The sequence below is a fragment of the Humulus lupulus genome, chromosome 8 (assembly GCF_963169125.1).
Source record: "Humulus lupulus chromosome 8, drHumLupu1.1, whole genome shotgun sequence".
NCBI lineage: Eukaryota > Viridiplantae > Streptophyta > Magnoliopsida > Rosales > Cannabaceae > Humulus > Humulus lupulus.
This window is the reverse complement of record NC_084800.1, coordinates 91,291,017-91,314,877: the sequence shown is the minus strand read 5'-3', so window position 1 is coordinate 91,314,877 and position 23,861 is coordinate 91,291,017. Positions and strand designations below refer to the sequence as shown.

General features: G+C 35.7%; 3 protein-coding genes across 6 annotated transcripts; all 3 read left to right on the top strand.

Moving 5' to 3' along the window:
• The first annotated feature begins 2,609 nt into the window (after positions 1–2,609).
• Positions 2,610–3,380, top strand: LOC133793955 (uncharacterized). The gene is made up of 2 exons (XM_062231177.1): positions 2,610–2,827; positions 2,891–3,380. Exons 1-2 carry the CDS (start codon positions 2,729–2,731, stop codon positions 3,260–3,262), a joined length of 471 nt encoding a protein of 156 aa, XP_062087161.1. The 5' UTR covers positions 2,610–2,728; the 3' UTR covers positions 3,263–3,380.
• Positions 3,381–12,382: 9,002 nt separating this feature from the next.
• Positions 12,383–16,108, top strand: LOC133798098 (uncharacterized). Of its 2 annotated transcripts, none has more exons than XM_062236289.1 (8): positions 12,383–12,947; positions 13,590–13,737; positions 13,852–14,002; positions 14,129–14,254; positions 14,352–14,432; positions 14,570–14,762; positions 14,850–15,120; positions 15,547–16,108. In XM_062236289.1, exons 1-8 carry the CDS (start codon positions 12,741–12,743, stop codon positions 15,825–15,827), a joined length of 1,458 nt encoding a protein of 485 aa, XP_062092273.1. In that variant the 5' UTR covers positions 12,383–12,740; the 3' UTR covers positions 15,828–16,108. The 2 variants fall into 2 exon arrangements, with proteins under 2 accessions (XP_062092273.1, XP_062092272.1); XM_062236288.1 differs by having other exon boundaries at positions 12,385–12,947; positions 15,544–16,108.
• A 1,825-nt stretch (positions 16,109–17,933) lies between these two features.
• Positions 17,934–23,852, top strand: LOC133798095 (uncharacterized). 3 transcript variants are annotated; one of them, XM_062236283.1, is made up of 9 exons: positions 17,934–18,216; positions 18,916–19,009; positions 19,152–19,337; positions 19,706–19,817; positions 19,968–19,999; positions 20,077–20,229; positions 20,378–22,860; positions 23,214–23,297; positions 23,433–23,852. In XM_062236283.1, the coding sequence occupies exons 2-9, from the start codon at positions 18,939–18,941 to the stop codon at positions 23,480–23,482; spliced, it is 3,171 nt and encodes a 1,056-aa protein (XP_062092267.1). In that variant the 5' UTR covers positions 17,934–18,216; positions 18,916–18,938; the 3' UTR covers positions 23,483–23,852. The 3 variants fall into 3 exon arrangements, with proteins under 3 accessions (XP_062092267.1, XP_062092268.1, XP_062092269.1); XM_062236284.1 differs by lacking the exon at positions 17,934–18,216 and adding an exon at positions 18,273–18,481; XM_062236285.1 differs by lacking the exon at positions 17,934–18,216 and adding an exon at positions 18,519–18,774.
• The last annotated feature ends 9 nt before the right edge of the window (positions 23,853–23,861 follow it).

Sequence of the window (23,861 nt, the reverse complement as noted above, 5' to 3'; positions counted from 1 at the left end):
TCTAGTATGGCTGTGCAGAAATTTTTACAACCCGCCCAACCCGAATAAACCGCCCAAACCAACCCGAAAAAACCGCCAAAAAACGCAACCCGAATAAACCGACCAAAATTTAAACCGTCCAATTGTTACATTGGGCGGGTTGAAAATAATTATCAACCCGCCCAATTAAGAATTTGTTATCAATTTATTATTTTTAATATATTCAAATAAATATATAAATTAATTATGTTTTGTTTTAATTTTTTTACTATAAATTTAAAATACTGTTTTAAGCTTAAAAAGATAAATTTCACACTATTAGTACTAGTATTTAAAAGAAAAAAATGTAAAAAAAATATATATATCACTTTTGTTTGGGCGGGTTGACCCGACCAACCCGCCCAAAAAAAAATACAATTTCGGTTTGGGCGGGTTAACCCGACCAACCCGCCCAAATTATTGGACTGGTTAAAAAAACAAATTTCTTAATTGGGCAAGTTACGGGTCACTTTTGCTAACCCGATATGACATTGGACGGGTAAAAATACCTTGTAACCCGACCAACCCGCCCAATGATCAGCCATACCTTGAATAACAACCTACCTAGCTACCTATTTTTTTTTTATATATATATAGAGAGAGACTATAGCTACTCCAATATTATTCGGATAAAATATTTATAATAGTTTTATAGAGAGTAACTGCAGCGCATCTTTTTTTTTTTTGCAATACTAGTGCATTATTTTTTTTATTTTTGATACCTGGATAGATATAATGCCAAAAAAATTTATACGACGGTGTACATTATAGCTATCTAGAACATCTTACAAATTTTCAAGAAATTCCGAATAAATTATGGCACCGAAAACAGGGTCTAAACTGCATGTTGCACACATGCCTATTTTTTTGTGTACATGTGTAAAATTTGACAGTTTGAACCCTGTTTTCGGCTTCGTAAACTATTCAGAATTTCTTGAAAATTTGCGGGATATTCTAAATACCTACAATGTACACCGTCATATAAAAAAATTTATGAATATATCTATCCAGGTGCCGATGCATCAGTGTTGCAAAAAAAAGGATGTGCTGCAATCATTCCCTAGTTTTATAATATATATCCCTATTATAGGGGTATATAAATACACACGAATTAATAATGAAAAAGTATTTACCTTGTAATAATAATTCTCATTATAAATCTATTCATGTTGTGCACATGCACGAATTAATTGGTATTAATTGTTTTTCTTCAAAATAGTAATTTATATAAATATAGGAATAAGAAGTATCACTATACATACCCAAATTAAATATTGACAATGAATATTATATTGATTATATTTATAATGAATATACGTATGTTATATATTTTATACTCCAAATCGATCATCGGTCATTAATTTTTTTATAAACAAATTATTGTAGGTACCTTTTTAGTGGATGGTGAGAATTAATAAAGAGCATTAAGATTGTTTGTTATAATGCCAACCCACTTTGCATTTTTCTTGAAATAATATGTATATATAGAAAAATTAATAAATAATATTTAATTCGTTTAATTAATAAGATTTAAGTCCATTGAAGTGGATAGAATTATTGTCCCCACATAGCTATATATATATAATATGTAATACTATATATATATATATAATATGCAATACTATATATATATTTGCACTATGATATGATGATCAGGTGGAATGGAATAATACAATGTATTGTATACCTCAAAAAGATAAATTTGGTTATCTGAGAAGATGATGATTATATATATATATAAGATAAGATATTGTACCATGGCATATATCCTGTAAAGGTAATATATCACTGTATATAGGATTTTTACCTTTTACTTTGAAGCTGGTTTAGATGTTTTGGACTCTTGAATTAGGGCTGTACAGAAAGTTTTACAACCCGCCCAACCCGAATAAACCGCCCAAACCAACTCGAAAAAACCGCCAAAAAACGCAACCCGAATAAACCGACCAAAATTTAAACCACCCAATTGTTACATTGGGCGGGTTGAAAATAATTATCAACTCACCCAATATAACCCAACCCGCCCAATTAAGAATTTGTTATCAATTTATTATTTTTAATATATTCAAATAAATATATAAATTAATTATGTTTTGTTTTAATTTTTTTACTATAAATTTAAAATATTGTTTTAAGCTTAAAAAAATAAACTTCACACTATTAGTACTAGTATTTAAAAGAAAAAAAATATAAAAAATGTAAATATATATATCACTTTTGTTTGGGCGGGTTGACCCGACCAACCCGCCAAAAAAAAAATACAATTTCGATTTGGGCGGGTTAACCCGACCAACCCGCCCAAATTATTGGACGGGTTAAAATTTTTTCTTAATTGGGCAAGTTACGGGTCACTTTTGCTAACTCGATTATGACATTGGATGGGTAAAAATACCTTGTAACCTAACCAACCCGCCCAATGATCAGCCCTACTTTCTAGTATTTGGCCCTACATAAACAACATCTACTCTTTCTAGTATTTTGTTTTGTCTTTGATTTACAGATTTTAGTGTTAAACTGTTCAATAAAGTTTGTAATAAATAGACATTGTGTTGTTCAAAAGAAAAGGTTGTGTAAAAAATTTTCTAATAAATTTTATTTGGATTTATTTCTTTAGGAAAGAGCATTAAAGAATACTACCAATCGATCAAAGAGGAAATGGGAGTCGAAAAATGGTTCAGTCTCCACACCACGACATCACATTCGACGTGGAATGGTGTTAACTTCTCCTACCGGTCAAATTGAGACATGGCGTCTAAAGCATTATGATGCTGAGATTGGATGGACTGGAATAGAGCTCGGGCCATTATATGTAAGTAATTTAAATTTTTATTTATTATATTTCTTACTAATAATTAATTAAATATATTATTAGGATAAAATGATGGAGTTAAGGGGTCAACATCCTCTAGAAGAACTGTCTGATAAAGAGATTATGGAGCGTGTACTTGGACGTGATTCGGTATACTTGCGAGGGTGGGGGCGGTCTCCTAGTGTCACAACTTCTACTTCACATCGTGAAAATATTGTGGGTAATCAACCAACTTATGAAGAGTTAGTTGAACGACTTAATGATACAACTTCCCGCCTTAATGCTACTAACGAACAACTTAGTGTAGTTGTGGATATACTTCGTCATAACAATTTGATGGTACCGCCTCCACCACCTCCAACAGACCAAGCTTCAGATGCACATTTAAGAGAGTCGCCATCTATTTCAGTTCGGGAGTCACAAGATGATTCTTAGTTTATTTACATTAATTTACTAAGGAATGAACTTTATGAAGTTTTTTTTTTTATTTTGGTAGGGGTAACCTTAAAATGATAACTTTATGACTTATTTTAGTATTGAACATCATAAAGAATTTTAGCATTAAACTTTTTATTATTGTATGGTTTTTTTCTAGTTTATTTCTAATATAGAACATTTATAAATAACTGTTATTATCTTTTACCTACACATAACCATTAAATTTGAACAAAATATAAATTGTGTAACAAACCAATAAAATAATGCTATGTGGGCTAATAAAATGACACCACGTAGGATGCCACGCAGAATGCCACGTAGGATGCCACGTCATCAAACACGTAAAACTACAAAAACCATGTCAGCATACACGTAGGATGCCATGTCATCAAACACGTCATCTGATGACTCATCAATTGATTTATAACTTAGTGGGGTCCACTGATTCTTTTACCTACCAGTGTTAATAAGTGTAGGTAAAGACTCTTTCCCCACTAACTTTTACCTACCAATCTCTACCAATTCAATATTGGTAGGTAAACCATATTACCCACCATTAGACTAGTTTTACCTACACTTACAATTGGTAGGTAAAGACCCCATTTTCTTGTAGTGTAAATAATTGGATCATCATGGATCATGGGAGATAATCTCGGATATGATCACAATTGTACAAAATTATCTCTAAATATATGGAGTATACGACCAGGCGGGTCGTATATAAGCTTCAAATGTTTCGTCAGGGGAATCTTACTGGTCGATGGTCGAACAGACCTTCTGCCAGGTGTCAGCCACGTGTTAAAAATGTCTGCCACGTCACTCGTGCCTGTTTTTTGGATAACAAATTTTAAATAATTAAACTATAACATTTTACAATAAATATAACTATAAAAATACACAAAAATATATAAAATCAAAATAAACCCAATAAATTCAAAATTACTTTAAAACTTAATAAATCAATTAAAAACTCAAGAATTAAGCAACAATTAGCACATAAAAAGTGGTAAAATGACTCTATTTTGTAGAGTTATCACCAGGGACCCATCGTTGTTAGTCATGCTTAACAACAGAGTTTCCTACTGGACCAGTGATATATGCTCAGCCGACCAGGGACGTTGTATCTGCTCTTCCGACCAGGAAAACTTTGCACCTGATCAACTAAAATTTGTACCTGGCCAGTAGTTTACTCTTTTTTCTTGTGAAGACAATTGTTGCTTAGCAGCTTTGGTATTTTTCTCGTACAGTCGAGTTGTTGGCATTTATACTTTACTTTTCTTTGTTAACTTAAAACATTCTAAGTCCTTTTAGACATAAAAAGTTATAAGTTTTTTATGAATAGTAAAGTCACTCTAATGTATGCCTTATATTTTCGCATGAGTACTTAGTTTTCTAACTTTGAAATTCTAGACATTTCATAAGTCCATACTAAGTATACTTTCTCACACTCTTATTGCTCTAACATTTTATGAGCATGATATTTATTGTCACATGAATATCTACTTCTAACTTGAAATTTTAAAAAATTCCAAGTTACTTAAGCTTTGTCAAACAAGTTAGCTTAATGGCCTTTTTGGAATTCGAAAATTTACAAGTCAGCCTAAAAATAGATATCTTAATTCGTGCTCTCATTGCCTGTGTTAAATTACATACCAGTATACCTCATGTGCCCCACAAATGATCGAGGGTTGTAAGATCCTTAGTCACTTGCTACTTGACTGAATCTGTTCGAGCAGTTAATTACTCGTGAAACACATAGAATATATTGAAAATATTCGAGCAGTTGAACACTACTTGAACGTATCGACCAGTTGAACACTGTTCGAATAATTAACACACATGCACATTTGTAGCAAGAATCAACCACGCTGCGTGTAATCTCTTTTATTACTCCTAAATTAAAAAAAGACAATACATGTCTAATAACGAGCCTTAAACAACAAAAATTGTTCAAAAAATAGATGACTGGTTAGCAAATAACCAGCTCATAAACCAAATTTAAATAAACAAGTTAAACATCTTGAAATTAAACTACCACTCTGAAAGCGGTATTTAGAAATAATATATTCACAGACGCTCGCCATTCCAGTGGCTCTTGATCCTAGCACTCCCGCTCAGCATACCTCTCCCTTCTTCATTGCTATCCTCAGCCAAGTGTGGACCTCCACATATAGTGTTTAAGGTAGAGTCCACAGGTCCGGGCTGCAAGGGTGGAGATCTTTGTCGTTTGAACTCAGGATTGCTGCTGCCTCCTTCTCCTTGGGGTGTCTCTGCCCGGTACTTTCTCAACTTGCCCGACTGGAGAGGAAACTCTATCTCACCCTTGAGGTGATTGCATTCATTTGTGTCGTGACCATAATCTCCATGGAAACGACAAAACTTATTCATATCTCTCTTCCTTATCTCTTTCCTGATGGGTGGAGGTTTCTTGTAGGGAACCTCTTCATGACTAGCAAGATATATTTCCGCTCGGCTGGCCGAGAGAGTGGTGTAATTAGTGAACTGAGGCTCATACTTGGTTGGCTTTTCGTTTGAACTCAACTTTGCTTTCTTTTCCTCATGGTGGTCAGACCCGTTATTTCCACGTTTCTTTCCATCATTCTTAGGAGGGTCAGTTGATCCGCCCGAATTGTTTATGCCATTCTCCTCTTCCTCGATTGCATCGTCCAATTTCATATACTTGTCTGCTCGGTCAAGAAATTGTTGAAGTGTTGAAATTGGATTTATATGTATACTATCCCATAAAGGGCTCCGATAAGTTATCCCAGCGGATATGGCAACCATCTTCCCCTCGTCTCCTACAACAGTTGCTCTATTGGCTTCTCTCATGAATCTCTGTATATAATTTTTTAAAGACTCATCTTTTCCTTGTTTGATATCTGCCAAGTGGTTGGCATAAACTGGTGGAGTCCGGGCAGTGTTGAATTTTCTACAAAACTCCTTCCTGAATGCTTCCCAAGAGATAATGGAGTTCGGCTTAAACTTCCAATACCATTCCTGGACGGTATTTGACAAAGTAGTCGGGAAAAATCTACACCGATAATCGTCACTTACTCCAAGCAATTCCATCTGGTCCTCAAATTTCTCAACATGTCTGATGGGATCTGCCTTTTCTGTATATACCGGCAGAATCAGTGCTTTATATTTTGCCGGCGGCTAGGCTGCTTTAATTCGGGCACAAAATGGGCTGCCACTTCGGTGGTCTATCGCATCCATCCCGGAAGGTCGTTTTGACAAACCTTGCACTGCAGCCGTTAGCATGTCAAGTTGGGCTTGGATGGCTGGTGTAACTGACGAAGTTCCAAGGTCTTGACCGCCTGGTCGGGCATTACCATCTGGTGCACTGTCGTCAAGTATTTCTACTTGACGGGCATGGCAGTTTAGATTTTTCCCTTCGACCGGGACGGTCCTCCTCTTGTTGGTGATAACGTCCCTTAGATCCTTCTGGGAAGCATGCGAACCTGCCCGATCGAACACCGTATTCTTTGATTTTTCAGAGGGCTTACTACGCGGGACTTGCTCTCTCCCGCTACGCTGCTGGCCGAGGTGTAGTGGAGGCTTTTCGGTACGTCCCGGGCAGTCTTTTCCTCCTTGTTGGTCGTTGCCCCTCTTTTCCTTTGACTGTTCGGTGTGATGACTATCAGCCTCATCACGACCATGCCCATCTCTGAATTATGAAGTCCTCTTATCTCGAGGAGTCCTGTTCTGATCCTGCCTGGGTGGAGTCTTTTTACTACCCGATTGGTGACTCCGTGATCTAGAAGTTTCTGATCTGTGGCTCCTGGAGGGGGTTCTAGAGTGCTCCCTTTGCATTGAGGTAGTTCTAGATCGTTCCCCATCGTCTTCCTGACCAGGGGGGTTACTCCTGCTTCTGTTCGGTCCCCGAGAATTGACTTTGTCAGTGGTCCTCCGACCATCATTATTATTTCTTGCTCCCTGGGTGTCTGCTTGTGCATTGGCTTGGGCCAATTGGGTAGCCGCTTCTAGAGCAAGTGCTGCTTCACGATGTCTCCGGTCGACTTCCTCCTGTCGCTGTCTGAGCTCGTCGCTTCTGGCTTCCATATCGCGCCTTTACTGTTCTAACGCAGCTTTCTGCCTAGCCATCTCTTCAGCGAAAGACTCATGTCGAGCATTGAATTGCACCATCTCCTCTTGGAAAGCACCTATTGCTTCCTGGAGTTGTTCAACTTCCGGAATGGTCTCCTCGAGAAAGAGCCTGGGCTCAGTCTCTGGGTTATGTGTTCCAGGACCTTCTGATCTAGCAGGCTCTTTTGACGTGCCTGACTTTTTGGATGCCACACTGGTATTCTTAGGCGCTATCTTGATACAATAGTCGTGTGTTTCTTCTCTTCAGGCTCTCAATGAAAGCACCAAAATGTTGACCACGATTTTGGCCGAGTCGTGTGTTTCTTCTCTTCATGCTAGACTAGAGATGTGCCATGTTAGACCAGAGATGTGTCATGTTAGACCGGTGGAATGCATGGCCGACCGGTGAAGTATTTGACCGACCGGAGGAGTGCTTGCCCGACCAGTGAGGTGCTTGGCCGACCAGTGAGGTGTTTGGCCGACCAATGGAGTACATGGCGGACTGGTCAAATGTTTTGGCCGACCAGTCTTTCTCCAAGGAGTGACGTCGACATACTAAACAGATTATTGTTATGCAAGCGAAGTTCCAGCAACAGCTTAGACTAGAATCAGTCGTGCCTACGCGGGAATCTCTCAGATTATCCCAAAGAAGTAGTGTATTGTTGTATTTTAAATATTATTATTAACAAAATATTGTAAGAGTAACAGAAATGACTCGGTCAAAAGGAATATCTGATGTACGATCCATGAGCCTATGAATAAATGGCTCATGGCATCATTTTGGGGATCGGATATTTTGAGACTGAGAAAAACTCTCTAGTTTGGAGACTTTGGGATTGTGACTTGGGGTATTCTTGGGGCATTTTCTAAGAGAGTTTAGAGAGAGAAACTATGTATTTTTCTACTTACACTTAAGAAACTCAGTTGGCTCAAGTTCATCTGATCTTAAGTGTAGGATATATATCACAACTACAAGTGGATTAGGCTATTACCAATAAATTGGGGCTGAACTACTATAAAATTATCTGTGTCGTATTTTTCTCTTGGAGGTTCATTGTAGTTTTGACGTCTACTCGTCGTTGGCCAAAATCGTGGTCAACACTATTTTTTTTAGTTTTTTTAGTGATGTGGTGCTAGCCGATTATCACTATGAAATTAGTTTTTATGTTTTTAGTGATGTGGTAGTAATTAGTTACAACTATTTTTTTTTGTTGGGTGATGTGGTGGTAATTGTTGACCGCGTTTTTGGCCAACGACGTGAGAACGTCAAAAATGATAAAGCCTTCAAGAGAAATTAAACGACACAGACGGGTTTGAAAAGAAAATAAATAACACGCGCAATTTTTATAGTGGTTCAGCCCCAATATGTTGGTAATATCTTAATCCACTTAGAGTTGTGATTATAGATCTGCACTCAAGATCAGATGAACTGAGCCAACTGAGTTTCTTCAGTACAGATTACAAGAATACAAGAATTCTTTCAGATACAAGCACTTTCTCTCTCTAGAAAACTCAGACCCAAAATTTCCCAAAAGAGTCCAAAAAGAAGAAGAAGAAGCCCCTTTCTAATCCCATAAGCCATATATTTATAGGCTTATGATCATACATATGATATCCCCTAGAATCGAGATATTTTATTATATTTATTATATTTAAATTAAAAAAATATTCAAAATGTAACAGAACACCAAATTTGTGGGAAGAATGAGAGATTCCCGCGTGTGCCAAGACCGGTTCTTGTTGAAGCCGTTTATGGGAATCTTGACTTAGTCCTCCTCTATCTAGTTGATCCACATCACCTCCACTCTGGTCGAACACACCTCTACTGGACAGTCACGCACTTGGCTGGTAGGACACGCACTCCTCTGGTCTAACATGGCACTCTGGTCTAGCATGCCATGTCTCTACTTGGGCAGTCATGCACTTGCTGGTAGGACATGCACTTGCTGGTAGGACATACACTTGCTGGTCGGACATGTGCATGGCCGATCAGCAAAGTCACTACTGGGCAGCAAAGTCATTCCTGGGCAGCAAAGTCACTCCTGGGCAGTAAAGTCACTCCTGGGCAGTAAAGTCATTACTGGGCAGACAAGTCACTCCTGGTCGGTCATGACACTTCTCAAGCCAGTCAAAATTCTTCATCAGTCTACCGGGTAACTTTATCATAACTCTGAGGAGCCAATATATTTATTAACTATTAATGTGTCTTTTACTGACCATGCACTGCCACTTGTCACCTCTATTGCCACGTCATCGATTTTCAATTTTTGGGGATAACAATAATCGGTTACCACTATCAATTATGCTAATAACAATTAGATTTGAAACCTAAATATAAAATAAGTTACTTAACCTAAACTTGAATTAAAAGGAAATAGATATGAAATATATATGTTTCAGATTGCGATGCCATGATTTGAAAACAAAACCAGATTTGACCACGACAAAAGAAGAAGAAGAACACAATGCTAACCAAATCTAAAAAGGAAAAAAAGAAAAAGAAAAGACAGATCTGAAAAATAAAACAAGATCTAACCACTAAAGAAGAAGAACAATGATGCTTTTTTGCAACAAAAAGATAGGGCCAGTGAAACCACCATTGCAGAAGAAGAAAAATGATATTATGATTTTGCTTATCGTAATCTTATATATATATATTTTATATTTAATTGAATTCTTATATTTTAAACTTGTTTTTTTGTGGTTACATATTTTTTTGTCCATAAATATAAAAACTAACTTTAATTTGACCATATTTATGCAACTTATCTTCCAATTTTGAATGGTCCAAGGATAATCACAGTTGCATTTAAGTAAAATAAGAAGGCAAGAAAATGTCCAACGAACCTAAATATCACTAAAAAGAGCCCATCTCGTTTTTCCAAATTTTGGTTAATGGTGATAATAGGTGTATTCAAGTCCAAAATAATAAGGTCAGAAAAGGTCCATAGGCCTAAATATCACTAAAAACCCATCTCGTTATTCCAATATAAAAATGATATGAAATATGATTTTTTTTTGGAATTTCAACTTTGTACATTTATTATGGCTTTTTCAGGTTTTTTATGTAGTTTTCCCCTATATATTTGTAATACTATATATATATATATTACCATGTTTTATTTTTATACAGTTTTAGTACAACTGGTTTTAATATGTTATGTTATTTTTATAATATTAATATAATTATAATAATTTTATTATTCATATTTATAAAACATTTTTTCCTTTTTTATATTCTTTTTAAAATAATTAAAAAAATTCTAAGATAACATCTCTTCGTTTCTGCCATGCAGGTACTTGACTGAGTAGCTTGTTCTTCACCACGTTTTTTATTCTCGTTTCTTCCATTTTTTCTTTTTCTTCAACATTTTATGCACAATAATTGATTACCACTATCAAGTTTTAATTTTTTTTGTGATGTGGTAGTATCTGTTTACTACTGTTAGTTTTTTTTAGTGATGTAGTGGTAACCAGTTATCACTATGAAATTAGTTTTTATGTTTTTAGTGATGTTGTGGTAGCCGTTTACCACTATAAAAATAATAATTATCTTTTGAGTAAATGGTCGCTAAAATACCTAATAGTTTCAAAATGTTGCACTTTTATACCCAATTTTTTTTGTTGGTAAATATACTCAATATTTTCAAAATGTTACACTTTTATACCTAAACATTTTTTGGCGGTAAATATAACTAATGTTTTTAAAATGTTGCACTTTTATACATATTTTTTAAAATTATTTTGAGAAATAATAAGAAAGTGAAGGAAAATTATACGATTTTAGTTATTTTTAAACATTTAAATTATTTTCACTTTCAAAATAATAAAAATAATTAAGATTAGTAAAATTAATCAAAATAATTAAACTTATATTTTTCCTTTATTTTTTTTAAAAACTTATATTTAAATTGATGAAAATATATAAGTTTTAATTATTTTAAATCATTTTTATTAATTTTAATAAAACATTTATTAATGTTTAATTTAAAATAGTTATTTTGAGAAAGAATAAGAAAGGTAAAATAATTTAAAATTTAAAAAAATAATTAAAATCCTATATTTTTCCGTAACTTTCTTATTATTTATCAAAATAAAAAAATAGGTATAAAAGTATAATATTTTAAAAACATTGAGTATATTTACCGCAAAAAAAAAATATAAAAGTGCTACATTTTGAAGACATTGAGTATATTTACCGCAAAAAAAGATTAGGTATAAAAGTACAACTTTTTGAAAACATTGGATATTTTAGCCGTCGTTTACTCATCTTTTTAGTAATGTGGTGGTAACTAGTTACTACTATCAAAATATCAACTGAATTGTAACTGATTACTTAGCCACATGTGAAGGAAAAAAAAACCAGATCTTAAATATAACCATCGAAGAAGAAGAAGAATATGGTAACCGGTTACCCTATCAAAGTAACAAGTAATTGGTACTAAGCCAGGATTGGAAAAACAATCAGATCTAAAAAAAAATAGATACGAGAAGAAGTAGAAGAAGAAGAACATAGGACCGACAATGACATAATGGAAGGTGGCACCCGAGATTGAGAGAATGGGGTAGCGAGTAGCGAGGGGTCAGGCTTATGAGGCTCCACAACTGGTGCTCTTCAACGGCTGAGAGAGGGACTGATGGAAAATAGAGGCCTATGCTACCGAAAATGGAGATGATGACTTGTGGGAGGTGGGAGAAAAAAGAGATCAGAAAATGGAGAGAAATTGGGGGGAAGAGATTGAGTTTTGTGTTTTTATTTATGATAATATATTTTGTATATTTTATATGTGTATTTAATTTTAGCTATAGATATTTATAACAATTAACTTAAGTTTTACCATATTTTTGTAAATTTCTCAATTAAATTGAATAGTCCATGGGTAATGATAGTTGCATTCCAAGTCCAAAACAAGGCCAGAATAAGTCCATGGGCTTAAATATCACTAAAAAGCCCAAGCCGTCATTCCAATTTTGAATGAGGCTCAGACACTCTCTCGTGGAAATCATAATACAGGTATTATTTTTTTCATAATACATGCCAGCTCTATTCCTCTCATTCACTTCTCTCTCTCTCTCTCTCTAACACACTCATAGAAATTTCAAATTTTGCACAGAAGAGAGAGAGAAAGAGATAGCGAGAGAGGGCTATTTTATTCTTCAACCAAAATCAGCCCTCTTTTGGGGTCCCTTTGAAAAATATAACCACGAAAAAGTTAGCCCTAGACTGTTGTAATCGTCGTTTTGCTGCTTTGGTAGAGAAGGAGAGTGGGAGTTAGGGTTTATGTTTGTTATGGGAAGAACTCATGAGAATCTTGCAATTTAGTAGGTCTACTGAAATGTAAATGTTTAGAATATTGGTTTAAAAGTTTGGAGAGAGAGACAAAGTGAGATGGAAGGTGGGGGAAGGAGGATTTCGGCGAGCCCTAGACCATGCAGTGTTAGGCGGGTGGTGGCGAAGAAAAGGCCCCGAGTTGGAGGCGTTGATGGGTTTGTCAACAGTGTTAAGAAGCTCCAGAGACGAGAAATCAGTTCCAAACGGGACCGTGCTTTCACCATGAGCGATGCCCAAGAGAGATTTCGCAATATTCGTCTCCAGGTTACTTTCTTTGCATATTTTATTTTTTGGGTTTTGTTTCTTACCTTAATAGTATTATGGGTTTCCATGCTTTTTTTTTGTGTGTGTGTGGGGTCGGGGTCGGGGTCGGGGTCGGGGCCGGATTGCTTGTTTTGGTTAAATAAAGAAGGTTTGGAACTTAGGTTTTGTGTTTTTTCGCTATTAAGATGTGAGATCCTCTCTGATTTTGGATGAATCAATAGTTAAGTACTAAATCAAACTGCAGCCGTTGTGTCGGTTTTGAAGTGTTGCTAATGTTTGAAGTAATCATGCTATGTTCTCCACCAAATTTAAGAAGAGAATTTTGGTTGAGTTTGAAATCTCTGTTTTCTTACTATAAATTGACACACTGAGAAAGTAGATTGTTTCGTAGTAGTCGAAATGAAAGGCCTTGGTATTAATTCACTGTGTTCTTGCTTAATATGATAGTTGGAGAATAGCAAGGACAGTTGTCATTAGTCACTAGTCTTACTTTCTCAATTATGCTTTGAAGTAATATTGAAACTTGGTGCTTGACTTTGTTCTTTATGAAATTGTAGTTTAGTTAGCAGTATTGGTGGTAGTGTATGCAGATTGGATTTTTTAGTTTCGCAAGTGATTATATTTGCGCGAACATTTGTGTAGGAAGAATATGATACACATGATCCGAAGGGTCATTGTTCTATGGTACTGCCTTTTTTAAGGAAGAGGTCCAAGATCATTGAGATTGTAGCAGCTCGTGACATTGTGTTTGCTCTTGCACAATCCGGTGTTTGTGCAGCTTTTAGCAGAGGTAAAATAGCTTTAATATTTCTGTTCTGATCTTCTATTTGGTGTGATGTTATTTAAGATCTTTGGACCTACACTTAATTGATGAATGCGTAAAATGTTTCATCATTGGATGCAGAGACTAATCAGAGGATATGCTTTCTCAATGTCAGTCCCGATGAAGTTATACGGAGCTTGTTTTACAATAAAAATAATGACTCGCTTATCACAGTTTCAGTTTATGCTTCAGACAATTTCAGTTCTTTAAAATGTAGAAGCACAAGGATTGAGTAAGTACCAAAAAATGTACATATAGAAAGGGAAAAAAAGGAATTCTACATGAAAGAATACGTTGGTGATTTTCTTCTTCTTTTTCTCCATATCCTGCTAAAGACTGGCCTTTTTGTATGGTTCAGATATATTCGAAGGGGCAAACCAGATGCTGGCTTTGCTCTTTTTGAATCCGAGTCGCTAAAATGGCCGGGTTTTGTTGAGTTTGACGATGTAAATGGGAAGGTTCTCACATATTCCGCACAGGATAGGTAAATAGTTTTGTTTTGTCAGTATTGAGTGTTCTACTGAGATTTAAAACTACTGGCTTCTTAAAATTGATATACCTTTATATTTTCTTTGTTGTAGTATATACAAGGTGTTTGACCTGAAGAACTATACCATGCTCTACTCCATATCTGATAAAAATGTTCAGGAAATAAAGATAAGGTAATCTTATCTTAACTTTCTTCACTATCATATTTATACTAGCTTAGTGTACGAGCATATACATATGTGTCACACCATTTTTACTCTAATTGATACTTTTTTTTTAAAAAAAATTGTTCTTTCCCTTTCTTTAACAGTCCTGGGATCATGCTGTTGATTTTAACTAAGGCTAGTGGCCATGTGCCCCTTAAGATTCTTTCTATAGAGGATGGTACAGTTCTCAAATCATTTAATCATCTCCTTCACCGGAATAAGAAGGTGGATTTTATCGAACAGTTCAACGAGAAGCTTCTTGTCAAGCAAGAAAATGAGAACCTCCAGATTCTTGATGTGAGGATCTTCTTGAAATCTAGCCTTTTCATTTGTATATGTTCGTGTACCTTTCATGTTCTAACTGTTGGTTTGTCATTTGTCTAGGTTCGTAATTTTGAGCTAACAGAAGTTAGCAGAACTGAATTTATGACACCGTCAGCTTTTATATTTCTGTATGAGAACCAGTTATTCTTAACGTTTAGAAATCGAACTGTGGCTGTATGGAACTTTCGTGGGGAGCTTGTAACTTCGTTTGAGGATCACCTTTTGTGGCACCCCGACTGCAATACTAATAACATATACATTACTAGTGATCAAGATCTTATTATATCTTACTGCAAGGCTGATTCTGATGATCCCTTGTCCGAAGGAAGTGGTAATTTGTTTCTGTGATTTATTTTATACTCTACACATAAGTTTAGAAGTTCTACTACCCACTTCTCAGACTGGGGAACCACCTATATAAAGGTGAAAGTAAGGAAACTGCATGCAGCCTATGTAGTGGAATAACATTATACATTTGAATTTCTAATTGGTATAGATGGTACTGGAATTAATTGGGGTGTGTGTGTGTGTGTGTTTGTTAAGTAATCATGATTGTCAATTGAGTCTGCGATACTTCCCAATATCTTTAGGAGTAAATTGGGGGGAGTAGATGAAATGGCATCATTTGCTCTTGTGCTATTTAAGAATCCGATTGAATTTTTTACATCTTATCCTTCATCTAAATGATAGCCTTATTGGTCTATCCATTTCATAAATAGATCATATGATATCTTACACTGCATTTCTATTGCAGCAGGGTCGATCAATATCAGCAATATTTTGACTGGGAAATGCCTTGCTAAAATTAGAGCAAGTAACAGTACCCCATTGGAAATAGAAGGTTGCTGTAGTAAGTGTTGTGTCAGTGGCAGCGGCAGCGGCAGCAAATGCCAATCAAAGAAGCGTTCCCAAGCAGCCAGAACTCGGAGCACAGTTGCTGAAGCATTGGAAGATATTACTGCTCTATTCTACGATGAAGAGCGGAATGAGATCTATACAGGCAATAGGCATGGTCTAGTACACGTGTGGTCTAACTAATGGTTTCTACTATCCTTTCTTGTGTTCATTAGATTCATTATTGCTGTTTTTAGTGGTTGAATTGATTGTGTTGATGTAAGCAAGAGTTGGGAACAATTGTATCATTAAATTGCCTTGTATCATGTCATATACCCGTTTAACTAAATCCCCTTTGCCTCTTGTCTTGTGCCTGTTGTACCCTGTATTGGAAGTGAAACAGCCTATTCATAGAATGGTTTTTCATAGTGAATGTGCCGTACAAATCTTGTTCTGAAATGAATGATTGCTAATTTGTTTCTTCATTTTTTAGATCCAAGCGACTCTGGTGACATAAACATGTTCTCTATCCAAGAACCTATAAATGCCGTAAAGGGCTTGTTCTAAAAGCATATTTTGTAGATGAGGAGTATTAAATACTACCGGTGAAAGCATAGAGCTTGATATTTTATCTTTCTTCCTTTGGTTACTTAATATTTACATCTTGAAATGTTGGAGCTAGACTAAAAAAGGGTGTGACCACTGGGGCACACCTTTTAGAAAATATGGCTTTAATCTGTCTAGTCAAATGAGCTATTTTGTGGACAATCTATACTCTATATATGCCTTGTTTTAGGGGCACCCAAGTGATATTTTTCAACTAGATGGACCATGCATATGACTTTTATGTGATTGTTCTCTGGAGCTCCAACCAGTCTAATTTGCACTTGACATTAACCAGTGCATAATTTGGACTTCTGACCGTTTAGCACTAATCCTTGGTAACGAAGTTATATACTACTGAGTTGTTGAATCAATAAGGTAAAAGAGCTTCGCCCAAACCTATTTTTTTTAACTTGATCCCAATTTTATAAATTGGGACTCTTTTTAAGAAGAGGTTATGATGAACTACATCTACAAATTCATTCCAGCTACACATGGATAGGAATTTTCATCAGTATTGATGTTGAAGCAAAGGAAGCCATCAATGGAATTAAAGCTTTAAGATTTGGCAATCCCCATACTTTGTCCACCTAGCTATCACTACTACTACTACTAGTTGTACAGTAGTCCCCAAATTGATGACTCTTTTTTGTGACATTTTTATTGCCAAAGTCATCCTGCCAGTTGCACTTTGGGCTAGTGTAAAAGCGTACCACCACCACCACCACCACTGCCAACCGAACCCATTAAAGTGAAAAAGCACCATAGTGCGTTGATGTATTGTATTGTATTCGTTTATGTATTGAATAGGTGTAAATAAATATGACCACCTACTATTACTACATATACGAAAAAATAAAATATTTTGTTACATTTAATAATTTCGGCAAAATTAAATTGTTAATTAGATAACTTATTGTTTCGTTTGTTGTAACTTTTATAGTAAATCTACTCTGCATTTATTTGAAATTAATTAGATAAATTTCTGGCTTGACATAATTGCAATTATAGTATTCGTTTAGAGATTTTCCGACCCATTTTGATTTCAATGATTTTCCTTTGAGACACGTTAGGCGGTGCCATTTATTTTTTAGACTTCATTTATTTATTTGTTGTAGTTATTGAATCAAATTACATGTATCTTTTTTTTCCTTTAAAATTTCTCATGCTTGGTTTAGGGGGGAAAATATATTAAATTATGTAGTATGGCTTAAAAACAATTAAATAAAGACAAGAAAGCTGACAAAAAGAAGAGTTCTTAAATTAAAATGAAGGGTAGGTTTTAGATCTTGAAAATTAAAAATAATTAAAAAAAATATATTTTTTGGAATGGTAAAGAGAACGAGACCAAAACCATAGAAAACCAAACAAAGTTTGCAATGATTTATTATTTTTAAATTATTAGTCTTTTAAGTAAAGCGACACGACCATGTGATTTAGGAATAAGGAAAAAAAAAGAAGAACGAGCGCAGTTGCTTTCAAAAAACGAATAAATACAAAAAAAAAAATTAAGAAAATTAATAAAAAGAGGCAAAAGCTATTTATAAATTATATATATATTAATATAAAAAAACCGACAACAGATAAATGCAATAAAAATGAGAGGGTGAACGACACGCGCAAGAGTGTTGTGTCATAAATATGATTTAGGAAATTGGTGGCGTGGAATTATATTTTTCTTTTCTTTTTCTTTATATTTTATTTATTATTTTGAAACTAGAGTTTGCTCTTTTGTTCAAGATTAGCTGAGCAGTAGCTGCCACTACTATGCTCTTCTCTTCTTCTATTATTTTCTCAATCGCCAGCTTCTCTTACACTCTTCAATCATCATCACCACCGTCGTCGTCGTCATCATCTTTATCTTCTTGATTTCTCTTTCACCATTGATTTTCATCTCCGGATTTGCTTATTTTCTTTCTAGCATTCACTCGGGGAGTAGTCGTCTTAGCTGTCCCAGTCTAGTTGCCTTTTTTTATTTTCCTTCTCTAAGGTAAAAATGGAAGATTTCCCATTTAGTATCTTTGCATTTGCTCATATGGGTTTTTGGATTTCTTCCCTTTTCGTTCTGGGTTTTGTTGCTTTTTTTAGTTTTTAAAATTTAAGAATTTTTATTTAAGGAAAGGAGCTTAGTGTGAATGTTGGTTTGGTTTTGAATTTTTTTCGATGTGGGTATTTGTTAAATTGAGTTGTTAGCTTGCGTGATTACCGTGGCTGTGAATATAAATTTTGTATCCAAGTCCTAAGTTTTGGCCAAGGTAGGTGCCTTCTTTGTCTAGATCTGACCGACGATGCCGACATTTTTTGGTGTGGAATCTGAAAGATGCTGCCTGTTATTCGAGTTGCATTTATAATTTTGTTCTATTTATATTTTGTTTGATTGCTTTGCTTTTCTGGGTAACTATGTCTTACTTTGTTGGATGGTTTGAGCTTTAATGGATACACAATAATGGCAGGCAGCTTTAGCTACCGTGCTTTGCATATATGAGAAGATAACATAGATCCTATTGTGGCCTTTTTTTCACCGTTTAAATTCATTGCTTGTGGATGTGTACGACGGCATTCTTCCTTTTTCTTGCAGAATATTTTAATTTTGGCTACCTTTACTTTCTGAACTTTTAGTAATATTTTAAGTGAAACACAATCCCATAGTGGGCTTCACTAATTTTTTTTTCCCTTTTTACTCATTCAGGATTTTCCTGCTTCAGTGGTAAAATGCTGGGTGAAATTGATGGTGATGCACCTCTTGATTATGCTGAAATCCAGATTTTCCCAGCACAGAACAGGTAAATCTTGATTATCTAATGGCTTCCACTGCCGTGAATCTGGTTGTATGTTAATGAGCTTTCTAATCACTCAATTTGATTGCTGTTCATTTATTATAAGCTTTTAGTTGATATAATTTTGGGTCTGGGACGGGTGCATCAGGTATGAAGCAAGTGTTTGCTGTAAAGGCAAAATACAAATTGTGGAAACTGGAGTTCTAGAATCACTGTTGCCTCATTTACCAAAAGTTAATGAAATTTACTCTAATGGAACCAATGCCTCCGTCAAACTCTTACTCCCGGAAAACCTGAATGGTGCAGCATGGTTTACAAAGTCAACTTTAAACAGGTTCTTATTGTTTAAGTGCTTCTTTTCTTATCTCTTTTTTATAGGATAATTCTACAGTAATTTTATTTCTTTTATTTGTAAAAATTATAATCCAATTGCATTCACCATTTTTTTTAGAAAATTAATAATAAAAACTTAGTCACACGTGCAATTGTGTGTTTTAACTCTGATTTGGACATTGTAAATTATTTGGAATTTTTCGAAAATAAATTGGTGGGATGTCTCCTATAACTATAATATACACATACATACACGGCAGAAATAGAAACCCCTACGGTCCAAACAATTATCCCTTTTTATATTTAGTTTTTTGCAGGCATTTTTGAGCAGTTCTATTTCCTGATTGTTTCATGTCTTTTACTTATCAGATTCTTCCAGACTATGAGTTCGCCAGATTTGATGCATACAGCTAGTTTTACGAAAGACGAGATGTCACAGTTGGAGGAGGCCAGAAGGTTCCATCTGTCGTTGTATGGCGAGGTGATGCACTGCTTACTATGAAATATGATATTTATCAGTTGTCTTTTTTTATTACTTTTTTTTTCTTTCTATTTTCAGTAGTCATTTTATATTTTCATTATAACTCTTTTGGCTATCTACTTACTAATGTGTATTGTTACTTGACAACAGCCCCAAGTTGAGAAAGCATCAGATAATTCGAAGTATGTCATATTTTATTTTTCATTAGCATCTCATTTTAGTTGAAGTATCACTAAAATAAGGCAGTTTATAATTTCAGGAATGAACTCTTGCGAGCTCTGGATTTGAGGTTGACGGCGTTAAAAAGTGAATTAGCCACTAGTTTTAGCGAGGCTGCATGTTCCATTTGCTCCACCAAAGAGATTACTGATTTAGCCAAATTTTCTGAACACTTTGGAGGAATAGAATTGAGGTAAGCTGTAAACCAAACGAAAAAAAGAAGGAAAAAGTGGGCATTGATAACTTGGTTGGCTCAATATCTTAATTCCATGTATATGTACATATATATATGTGTGTGTTGTGTATTTTACAAAAAGGCATATGGGCATGGGCTATTGCAGGGATTCTTTGCACAAGTTTTTAGAGCTGAACCAGGAGAGCAATAGTGATCACCAAAATGATGTCAAGAGCTCACTCATGCCAAAACCAAGGAATCACAATGTAAATGAGACACAGGGAAATGTTCAGATATCAAAAGCAGTGCATTCAGATACACCAGTAAAGTTTGGAGTTTCGCCTGCAAAAGCTGCTCAGGTTGAGAGACAGATTTCATCGGGAAGTGAGGAGTCTTCTGAATCAAGTGACGAGGACAGAAGATCTGCAGAAAGAAGTCGAACTATGATAAGATCTGCATCACCCAGAAGGTCAGCATCTCCAATGCGGAGGGTACAAATAGGAAGAGGAGGGTCACGCAGGGCGGCTGCATTGACCATTAAGAGCCTCGGCTTTTTCCCAGCAAGGGATAAAAGTTTTCCGTACAGAGATGCATCTGGAAATAGTAGTGAAGAGGAAGGATTTGAGCAACCAAATAGGAAACCTGAGAATCATGTACGAAGAATGTCCGTTCAAGATGCCATCCATCTTTTTGAAAGCAAGCAAAGGGATCAAACTGGTGATGGTCAAATGAGGAAGTCATTATCAAATATATCTATAAATGCTAGTAAAGCTGTATTGAGAAGATGGAGTTCAGGTATGGGTGAAACTTCCACCCCATGCGAACCAGAGCCTGAGGACTTTGTGCCTAATGATGTAGAAAATGAAGAGAATCAGAAGTATACAACAGACGTGAAATCAGAGTCAGAAACTGTACCTACAGGTCAGGAGACCATTAAAACCCCTGAAGTTCACATGAACTTGGAAAAATTGGATAAGAGTTTGTCTGACCCAACAGATAATGAAGCAGATACTATTATCACAGAAGAAGAGAGTGTCAAAAAGTCAACAGCAACAACTGAATGGAATAGACTAAAGGAGGCTGAGTTGAATCAGATGTTGATGCAAATGATGGAAACAAAGCCTGGAAGACATGCAAAGACTCAAACTAGCAGAAAACAAAGTCTACCTTCTGGGCAAAGAGGTGGATTTTATGATCACTACAAGGAGAAGAGGGATGAAAAGCTCAGAGGAGAGAATTCTAGGATTAAAGCAGAGAAAGAAGCTCAATTTAAAGCAATGCAGAAAATTCTTGATGAGAGAAAATCCGAAATGGCCTCCAAAAAGGTAAAAGATGTTGATAAAAAGCCTGTTATGCGCAAGTCTCAAAAATCAGTTAGAAGTTTGCCTCAACCTGCCAACCCCAAAAAGGAAACCAAAAAGGAAATATCAAAGGTACCTTCTGCAAAGAAGACTTTGCCAAAAACATCACCCTTGCCTCCTACACGCAAGTCATGGCCATCGACACCACCAGCAAGAGCTGTAGGGACATCACCAGCTAAAACTCCTGTTGGGAACTCCTCTGCTGGCACTACTCCAACGCGTCGAAAAACCCAGCAACAATCATCACTTCCTCGACCTAGCTCTAAAGTGGAAAGGCCCCAGCAGCTGCAAAGAAAGGAGTCTCTGACTAATAGTGGCAAGGGCTTGAAAAATGTGAAAGCTGTTAACGAGAAACAACAGCAAGCACCGAAAAAGACTAGTAAACCAACAAAAACAAAAGTAGGGACAGCTTCTGAGGATTGTTCAGATGTGATTCCAGCAAAGCCTGGGCTATATAGCAGGGTAACTAAAAAAAGTACTGTAGTGCCAGTCGAAACAAAACCTTTTCTCCGCAAGGGTTCTAGGACTGCTCCTGGTGTTAGTCCCACTGTTAACAAGACAAAAAATTCTCAATCAGAAGAATTGCTCAGAAACAGCGAAAATCTTGTTGAGAAGCAAGAAACAGAAGTGGTTGCTGATATTTCTGAAACGGCGAGTCAGCGTCAAGGAGAGGATGTCATGTTAGTAGATCATCAAGATGCTGCTATGGAATCAGAAGCTCTGGAAAATAGCTGGCATGAATGTAATAGTGGGGCAGAGAACTTTGACTCAGTCCCTGCTGATTGTAATGGTGCCTTGCCCAAAAATGTCACAGACTCCTTAACAGAAATTCAAGTTGAAGAAGAAGCAATAATCTCCCCTTCGGCCTGGGTTGAAACAGAAGAACATCAAGCCATGCCACCATGTGATGACAGGCCAGGTCAGCCTACCTCTTCTACCATTGCTGCACCAATTGGATCAACAAGTCCACGTGTGCGTCATTCTTTGTCCCAAATGCTGCAAGAGGAGAGTAATGAACCTGATATTATTGAATGGGGTAATGCTGAAAATCCTCCTGCAATAGTCTACCAGAAAGATGCACCCAAAGGATTGAAGAGGCTATTAAAGTTTGCCCGGAAGAGTAAAGGAGATGCTAATATAAGTGGTTGGTCTAGCCCATCAGTTTTTTCCGAAGGCGAAGATGATGCTGACAATCTAATGAGAAAGGCTAGTCTTAATGCGAAGAGTAACTATGGGCAGCAAAGAACTTCATTAGGAGATGGTTATGATGCTCGTGAAGTATACTCAGGTACGTTTTCTCTTTTATTACTTATGCTGACCATACACAGCGACCTGCTTTACCGTTTGATAATGATAACAATTTTTCATATCAAAATCTAAATAAGAAAACAAAAATTAAAAAGAAAGAAAGAGCTAGATAGCTATTATAATTCACGATGTTAAAGACAACCTTTTTCTTACCTTTCTGTTTCATTGGCAAAAATAATGCATGCAGTCGAAAAACTGGGCCTCCCATGAAATTGAAAGAAAAATTATATAAAGATCATGGAAAGGATTCATACTTATTTAGAATTCTTGCTCTATTTATTGGTCCGTTAAACTAATCATTTTCTATCACTGATATGAATTATATGGACACAGCTCAATCAAATATTAGCAAAGTCAATACCAGGAGTTCCTTGCATAAGTTGCAAGACGATTCCACTGGAGTGTCAACAACTAAAGGTTGTCTTCACGTTATTTTCTTATTTTCTTGGCCCTTTTCCTTCAATATATAATTTTTTTTCTTTCTTTACATACATACCTCTTATGAAGCACAATATCCAAATTTTAATACCATCTACTTTTTTGGTGTGCCAGCAACAAGATCATTCTTCTCCCTTTCAGCCTTTAGAGGCGGCGCGAAATGAGATTGAAAGTTTTCTTCATAAATAGCTATAAGTTCGAGATGATGATTCTATATTGCTTTTAGTTCAAGACCAAATGCAATGCAGGTTTAGCAAGAAGCAAAATTCTACTTTTCTTACATCGGTCGAGCATAGTTTGTACTGTTCCAGGTGCAGGAAAAAAGATGTTTTTAAAAGATTTCTTCCTTTTCCCCTCTTATTTTCTGGGTTGTACATTCAATTTGCCCTGGTTCTAGGATTTCACTATGCTTAGCACCTTGCTGCTTAGATATCTTGAACATTCATTGATTGCAATTTGTTTAGTCAACTAACCACTGCTTTTGTATCTCGTTTGTGAAATTACTTAATAATATATTCCAGTTTCAAATTTGTACTTCAGTTA